Source organism: Rhodotorula paludigena (genome assembly GCF_050403205.1).
Source record: "Rhodotorula paludigena JCM10292 DNA, Rt_paludigena_JCM10292v1_ctg98, whole genome shotgun sequence".
In the NCBI taxonomy this organism is placed as follows: Eukaryota; Fungi; Basidiomycota; class Microbotryomycetes; order Sporidiobolales; family Sporidiobolaceae; genus Rhodotorula; species Rhodotorula paludigena.
The window spans coordinates 26,816-34,345 of NW_027481360.1; the positions used below are offsets into that span (position 1 = coordinate 26,816).

Here is a 7,530-nt window from a genome sequence, read left to right on the forward strand (position 1 = left end):
GCCTCCCGCGGCCTAGACGATGCGCCCATTTGCATCGGTCGTGTCGGTCGCGGCGGTACTGACAGGAGACGGAGTAAAGTTGACGACGCGGACGCCGGTGTCGACCTGGCCCATCTCGACCGTGAGCTTCTGCGGGTCGACCGGCCCGTGCGTCGCTGCCGCCGTCGTCGCCGCCGAAGTAGGCGTCGCAACGCCCGACTCGGCACTGGTCGTTGATCCCGGCCGGGGTTGCAGCCTCGCATGGACCGAGTAGCCCCTCGTCCGCCCGCCGGTCTTGCTCGTCCCGCCCGGCTCGACGCCGGCATGCCCGAGCCCTTCTTCGCCCTCGAGCTGGGCGAGAGGCGTGCCGCAGCGCTGCTCGAGCTCACGCCGGTGCTGCTCGTCGTGCGGGACGAGACCCGTCACGACGACGTGCGCATACTTGCGCTGCCACCATGCGAGCTCGTGCTGCAGCGCGCGATGGACGAGCAAGTAGGAGAGGAGTCCCCAGACCAGACCCCAGGCGAAGAAGAGGCCGAGGACGAGGCCGAAGGCGACATCGAGACTGCGTGTGCTCGCGACATCGTCAGCCAGAGCGCGGCGGGTCGAGGAGGTCTAGGACGCACTCGACCGTCCAGTCGACGGCCGCGGTGGCGGCGATAAAGACTGCGAACCCGATCGTCCAGAATAGTGTCTGGTTCCACATCAAGGTGCGGAACGGCGGGGAGGCGGCATAGCGCGCCTGGCACCGCTTGCGCCACTCGCGCCCGTGCGTGAAATCGACGGCGCCGATGTCCTCGATGAAGTAGTAGATTGCAGGCTTCGTCGGCGTGCGAGGCGGGTCGGACGACATCCAGAATGGGAGCGAGTGCCAGACCTTGAGCGTGAGGGCGAAGATGAGCATGGGCGGAATGGCGAGCATGGCGAGGGAAAACAGGAAAAAGTTGCTGTGCGGCCCGCGGACAAGGTGAGTCTCCGGCAAGGCTATTGACAAAGTCGCTGGCGTACTAGAGCGGAATGGAGGGTGCGATGGCGAGCGGGACGGCCATGGCGAAGAGACCCATGTGGTAAGTATGCATCGTGAAATCCATGTGCCTACGTGTCGACGGATGAGTACGAGACATGCAATGGAAGACAGCGACACAATACGCACCACCACGAATGCGGCATCTGTTTCGGCAGCCACTTCTTGCCAGCGGGCTCGAAAGCGGGATCGGCGACGTAGGGGTAATACAGCGGGCCGTACTTGGCGCGATGCCGAGTGACTTCCATAGCGAAGCAAATTGTCAGCACAAGGTAAAGTGCGCGCAGCACAACGGCGACAGCGAAAGGAGACTTACGCTTCCAGACGCGGAACGGGGCATCGAAGCAGGACGAAACGCCGAGTGCGGCGGAACCGATGCCGATCAACTCCTTGTCAGACAGGTCGGTAGCTGCGTGCACCCTGTCAGTAGCCTAGTCATAGCTGAACGTGCAGAGAAGGGCTCACAGATCTGGATGAGGTAGTAGAGGAGCTGCGCAGAAGGAAGGGGATGAGCGAGGGGATCATTGCGGAAGGCGATTCCGAGAGGTTGACGGCTCACACAGGGGATCAAGACGTTGCAGACAATCAGGAAGCCGAGGTACAGGAAGGGCGTCCGCAAGCCGAAGTGGAATGTGTCGAGGCGAGGCGGTCGCTCGGGGTCGAGGAACGTCACATCGGGCAGCGTCGACGCCGTGCTCGCTGAGCGGTTCCTCCCGCTCGCTGTAGAGGCTGTCGGCGGCGCCTGTCCGGGCGGCACGAGCAGTTGAGTCGCGGTGGCTGTCGACTCGCCGGCTGATGTTGCTGAAGAGCGGCGCGGTTCGTCTTGCGCAGAATGCGGCTCGAGAGGGGGCGCAGTGACTGTTATGGTCGTCATCCTTGAAGACCAGCCGCAAAGTTGCGAGGAAAGAGCAAGAGATTTCCTTGTCGAAGGCTGACTACTGCGACGAGGAGAAAGAAGCGCGTCGATTGCTCGCGATGACGTACCAGTCACGTGCAGCAACCGGTTGGGTGACGTGGCCCCGAGGTGCGCGGGATCAAGTTAACCTCGCGCCTTGACGCTCGCTCGCTCCTTCCCGCTCTGCACCACTACGCTTGACTCTGCTCGGAGCAACTCAGTGCACGTCCGCCAGCCCACAGCAGAGCACCCGACAAAGCCCGCGCAACTTTCGCCTCGCTTACCAAGCGCCTGGACCGCATTCGGCGCCCTTCCCGCCCTCGGCGCGCCGGCTCCGTCTCGCCCGCCGCGAAGCGCGGCCTCCTCGAGCGTAAGCAACTTGTCAGCCGCTTTTTCGCCTCTTGATCATCTCGCTGACCCCGCGCACGGCTCTCTCTCCCTCTCTCCTTTCAGTCGTCAACACGCCTCCCGGTTCTCGCCCCCCTCGCGTCGTCTCCCACCCTTTCGGAGATCTGCCCCTGCCGCCAACCTCGGCCACACTCCTTCGCACACTCGGACCCTTCCCTCTGCCAACCATGTCGCCCGAAGACTTCGACTACGCGCCTCGCGGGCCTTTCATCCTGGGCATCCCGCTCGGCGACCTCTCCTTCTCGGCCTTCTCGTCCAAGAAGATGTTTGACCGGCGGTGGCACCTGCGAGCGGAACGCTTTGGTGCGTGGCGTAGCCTGCCCTCTGACACCGTGCTTCCGAGATGCTGGGCACAATCACTGACCGTCGGCCTTTGCGATACAGTCGTATACCAGCTCGCCATGCTCATCTGCCTCGCCGCGGAGTGCACGGCCACCTACTCGTACGCAAAGTGCGTATCCGGCCTGCTCTCCCTGCGCTGTATGGGACACATGCTGATCGTCCGCTTTCCCATAGATACGAGGACCTCGAGGAGCACGTCGAGAACGCCTTCCCGCCCGCCGACCTGAACCGCACCAACATCATGGGCTTCCACATTTCGACCATCGTCTTCTGCGTCTTTGTCGCAACCATCTTTGGCGCCGACTTCTTCTTCCTCCTCATGTTCCCTCGCCACGTTTTCCCGCGGTGGTACCAGACGACCAAGAAGGCGCTCGCCGTCTTCATCACCGCGGGCGTCTTTGCGTGCGCGCTCGGCGCGACGATTGTCATTGCGCGCCAGTCGGCCACCATCACGGGCGTGCCGCAGTCGACCATCGACGCCGCGACCGACCTCTACTTCCGCCCTCCGCTCGAGTACCGCTCGTGGGCCGTCAACATCGCGTGGATCTGCCTCATCTGGCCGGGCTTTATCGCCTGCGTCGCGAGCTGCATCCTCATGTTCATCGCCGACTCGTACGACGTGCAGCACGGGACGGACCCGCGCTACTTTGGCGCGTACCCGGGCCAGGACAACAAGTCCTCTTCGACCGTCGGCGCTGGCGACGACGCAGCCGGCGTCCCCCTCGCTGTCAACACGGCTAAGCCCGCCGCGCCGAGCCTGTCCTCCGCGGCGACGACCCCGAGCGTCGCGGCGCCAACTATGGCCACCGCGGACGGGAGCAAGCCCGGGTCGGCGTTCGCAGACCACGGCGCCGTCCATCGCGGCGCGCAGGCCGTCTGAGCGGCGGACCGCCTCCGATGGACACTCTCTCCCTTCTGTGCATTAGATCGCCTTCCATCTCCCTACCTCGTGTCGTTCCCGCAATCTGTTTCCCATCAGTCGCATTTACACGGTCACCCTACTGCGCCATCTGTATCCTATCATCTCCCGCCAGCGCCGCTACCAGGTGCCTAATCATTGTCTACCCTGCACATAGACTGGTCGTTCTCTCTTGCGATTGCCTCGACTGCAAACCTGTCCATACTGCCGTCGCTTCTGTCTTGTCACGCTAAGAGAATGACTCTGGACGGCGTGATTCCGTCTGCGCGGTAGTCGGTCTGACAAAGCGGTAGTGTAGTCCTGCGAGCGGAAATCGCGTTGATGAAGCGCGGAGGCAAGTGCAAGTACTCCTCACACGGAACGACAGGGAGGAAGTTGTCGAGCTGCATCACGGTCCGACCTCGTTGCATGATGTCGATGAGGAGGTATCCGAAGCCCCTACTGAGGATCCTCAGCCTCCTTCCGCGCGAGCTCCTCCGCCTCGCGAAGCAACGCTTCTTCGTCGTCTTCGTCCTCGCCGCCGTCCTTTCCGTCTCCGTTCGCGTCTTGCGGCCCGCTCGGTGACTGAGCTTGCTCAGCGTTGCCCTCGTCGACGATCTCCGCAAACGACTGGGACGCTGTGCCGGCCTGAGTCTCTTTGGTTCCGTTCTCCTGCGCACCTGCGCCACCTCGCCGGCCCGCGTCCCGCTCGGCATGATCCGCGCGTGCGAGCGCCTCCTCCTCCTCGCGGTGCTTCTTCTCGAGCAGCTCGAGGCGCTTCTCGCGCGCAGCGACGAGCCGCTGCGCCCTTTCCTCCGTCAGCGCAGCGTACGCCTCGGCGCTTTGTTTTGCCTTGGCGGCCGTTGCGGGGGCAGAGGAGGAGGAGGAGAAGGCGGCGATCTGCTCGTCGAGGGAGGCGAGCTGCGAGCGGAGGGCGGAGAGACGCTGTGCGCCGAGGAGGCGCGCGAGCGCTTGCGAGGCGACGGCGCGGATGTGGGCGAAGCGGGCGGGGCCGAGCATGACGCCTGTGCGAGGACCAGATCGTTCATATACAAGTTACATCCTCTGGACTGTATTTTAGACAGAGTAAGGAAAGGCAAGCAACGCACCGCCGTAGAGCCTGCTCACGACAATCGCAACGTCGACGCCGCCCTCCTGCGCGAGCACGTCCCTGATGACGTTCGCGCCGCCCTTCTCGCCGTCGTCGTCCTGCCCCGTCTCGACCCTCCAGTCGTCCTCGCTCTCGAGGCCCGACTTTCCCGGCTTGAGCGCCAAGCATCTCCACGCGAGCATCTCGTGCGTCATTTCGCACGGGTGGCTCGCCGTGCGCAGCCCCCTTACGTGCGTCTGGAGCGTCTGCGCATGCGTGCGATTCGTCGCCGGGCACGCGTGCGCGATAAAGGTGCTTTGGCGGTCGGTGAGCGGATCGGACGAGACGAGCGGGGCGGGCGGGCGCGGCGGGCCGGTGAGCGAGGGAAAGTAGGACGAGAGGCCGCTCGTGGTGGTGCGCTTAGAGCTGGGCTCGTTCGACGAGGCGAAGGCGGCCGACGAGGTGCGCTTCGACATGACGAAGGTGGGGGGAGAAGAAGAGAGCGCGGGAAGCGGGGAGCAGGGCAGCTGGTGTGACTAGCTGGCTGGGAGTTGCCTCTGCCTCGTAGCTGTGCAGCACGCTCGGCAGCGTTGGGAGCAAAGCAGAAGGGTGCGGACGGAGCTGTCCGAGGTGGAGCCGCCGAACTGATGAGGCCCGTGCCTTCCGGCTACATCGCCTGATCGTTGACAGTCCGCTGGAGCCTGCACGATACTTGCTCTGTACCTGCAAACCCTGAGGTACTGCGCCGCTGCCTGTCCCCGCTCCCGGCGTCCCATTCTCGGTCTCTCCGAGCTGTCTCCTCTTCCGCTGTCACACGGCCGTCGCACACTCCCTACGCTCCCTGCCTCACACCACTCAGCAGCATGGCTACCGCTACGGGCCACTGTCTCTGCGGCGCCATCCAGCTCGAGCTCCTCGACGGCATGCCCGACTCGTGCATCCTCTGCCGTGCGTCTCCTCCGCTCGTGTCCGTCAGTCTTCGGGTCCCTTGATGATGATCGTCGCATGCAGACTGCACCAACTGCCGCCAGCAATCCGGCGGGCTGTACGCACCTCCCGCCGCCCCTTGCGCGCACGCCCAGATCCTGACATGTCCTACTCGCCCCCAGCGGAGTCGTCGGCATGCTCATGCCGCGCGCCCGCGTCCGCATCACGGGCGAGGACCACCTCGCGTCGTACCGCGACGCAAAGTGCGCGTCGGGCTCGGCGCTCGTCCGGCTCTTCTGCGAGACTTGTGGCTCGTAAGTTGGCCCGTCGCCTCTGCGTGCGTGTGCGGCGGGGCGGGTAAACACTGCGTCTCGCGCGATGCTGGGCCTGACGGAGCTTGTGCTTCACAGTAACATTGGGGCTGCGCCGGAGAAGAGCCCCGAGACGCTCGCAGTGCGCGGCGGTGCGTTCCGCGCCCTCCTTCCGCGTGGTTTCACCCGCTGTCCTACGCTCGTCTGATCCTGTTCGCCCGCTGGTCGAGCAGGCCTCTTCCCATCGGGCTCACTCCCGCCGCCCAAGTTCGAGATCTTTACGATGCACCAGGAGAGGTGGGAGCAGCCGCACGACGGCGCCAAGCAGTGCGAGCGCGGGCTCTCGAGGTGATACTCCTCGATGACTGGACTCGCCTACTACTCGAGACGTAGGTACCGTAGATGACGGAGGCGTCGGGCTTTCGACGGCATTGTGGAATGCAGCGACTTCCTCTACGTATGACGGGGATCGATTCTGTGCGGACGATCATTTCTCGCGTTCGTTCGTGCGTTCGGCAGAGTGACGGCGAGAAAACAAGCTTGTCTGATCGCGGTGCAATTTGCCAGTCAGATTGCACGGGCCTGGGCCCCCGAGAGAGGGAAGCTGTGCGACTTCGGCGAGCAGCCCGCGCGGCGCCCGGTCGAGCCCCAGGCAGGCAGGCGCCGTCCGCCGGCGCGCGCATCACTTCGCCTCGCTGGACAGACACACGCAGTCGAAGCGCACCCGGATCGACGAATGGCTGCACAGACGGCAGACCCTGCCACGCCGCGCGACAAGCCCGCGCCGCCCGCTGCAGCGGCACCAGCGGCGGCGGCGACCGCGGGCGAACAGAACAAGGACGAGCAGCCACCGCGCCCCGCCGACGCGGCGGCTGCGGCAGGGTCGAAGGACGGCGACAAGGACGCACCGGCAGACGCAGAGGAGGACGAGGCAGACGTCGGCCCGGCGGGGACGGGGAGCGTCGTCGACATGGACGTCTTCGGGCAGTTGCTCGAGATTGTGCGCACCTCTCGTCGCTCAGGGGCCCGCGCGCGAGGGCAGGGCAGCTCTCACACGGCCTCAGAGACCCTGCCCCGCCCCTCGGGACCGCGAACGGACCCGCGCGCGACGCTGTTGCTGACCGCCGTCGTCATGCTTTTGCTCGCCCCCCCCCCCTTGCCTCTCCCGGCCTCCGCTCCTCTCGCACCGCAGGACGACGACGAGAGCCACGAGTTCAGCAAGACGCTCGCGTTCGACTACATCGCACAGGCCGACGTCACCTTCAACGAGATTGAGGAGGCCCTGTGCGTCGTCCCCTCCCGCTCGCTTACTCGTGGCGGTGATCGACCGTATCTTTTGTCAACTCGCGCTGACCCTGTCGCTCCTGCACACCGCTTCTCACGCTCTTCTTCTCACCGGATCCGCCTCTCCGCCCTGCCCTCACCTGCACGCGGTTGCCGTCCTGCTCTTTCCGCGCCCGAACCACTCCTTTTCCCTCTTCGCCTCCCACTTTCTCCCTCGATTACCCTCCTGCTCGCCCCTTTCGGCTGCGAATCTCTTTCTTCGCGTCACCTCGCCCGCTCTCCGCCTCACCCTCACCCCTGCGCGGGGGGGGGGGGGGGGGGGGGGGGGGGGGGGGGGGGGGGGGGGGGGGGGGGGGGGGGGGGGGGGGGGGG

At 65.4% G+C, this 7,530-nt stretch overlaps 5 protein-coding genes across 5 annotated transcripts; 3 read left to right on the plus strand and 2 right to left on the minus strand.

The window, feature by feature from the left end:
• Nucleotides 1-12: 12 nt before the first annotated feature.
• JCM10292_006682 (uncharacterized protein) lies at nt 13-1,877 on the minus strand (the record flags this gene model as incomplete). Its single annotated transcript, XM_076652881.1, has 7 exons — nt 13-544; nt 606-926; nt 988-1,074; nt 1,133-1,244; nt 1,320-1,412; nt 1,469-1,493; nt 1,563-1,877. 7 exons carry the CDS (start codon nt 1,875-1,877, stop codon nt 13-15), a joined length of 1,485 nt encoding a protein of 494 aa, XP_076501571.1.
• Nucleotides 1,878-2,473: 596 nt separating this feature from the next.
• On the plus strand, nt 2,474-3,528 carry JCM10292_006683 (uncharacterized protein; the record flags this gene model as incomplete). Its single annotated transcript, XM_076652882.1, has 3 exons — nt 2,474-2,609; nt 2,691-2,757; nt 2,823-3,528. 3 exons carry the CDS (start codon nt 2,474-2,476, stop codon nt 3,526-3,528), a joined length of 909 nt encoding a protein of 302 aa, XP_076501572.1.
• Nucleotides 3,529-4,005: 477 nt separating this feature from the next.
• JCM10292_006684 (YigZ family protein) lies at nt 4,006-5,112 on the minus strand (the record flags this gene model as incomplete). The annotated part of the gene is made up of 2 exons (XM_076652883.1): nt 4,006-4,571; nt 4,656-5,112. The coding sequence occupies 2 exons, from the start codon at nt 5,110-5,112 to the stop codon at nt 4,006-4,008; spliced, it is 1,023 nt and encodes a 340-aa protein (XP_076501573.1).
• A 387-nt stretch (nt 5,113-5,499) lies between these two features.
• On the plus strand, nt 5,500-6,226 carry JCM10292_006685 (GFA family protein; the record flags this gene model as incomplete). Its single annotated transcript, XM_076652884.1, has 5 exons — nt 5,500-5,584; nt 5,648-5,681; nt 5,746-5,877; nt 5,974-6,026; nt 6,108-6,226. 5 exons carry the CDS (start codon nt 5,500-5,502, stop codon nt 6,224-6,226), a joined length of 423 nt encoding a protein of 140 aa, XP_076501574.1.
• Nucleotides 6,227-6,610: 384 nt separating this feature from the next.
• On the plus strand, nt 6,611-7,187 carry JCM10292_006686 (uncharacterized protein; the record flags this gene model as incomplete). The annotated part of the gene is made up of 2 exons (XM_076652885.1): nt 6,611-6,874; nt 7,067-7,187. Coding segments are annotated over 2 exons (385 nt in total), but the record flags the coding sequence as incomplete, so codon positions are not given.
• Between the last annotated feature and the right edge of the window lie 343 nt (nt 7,188-7,530).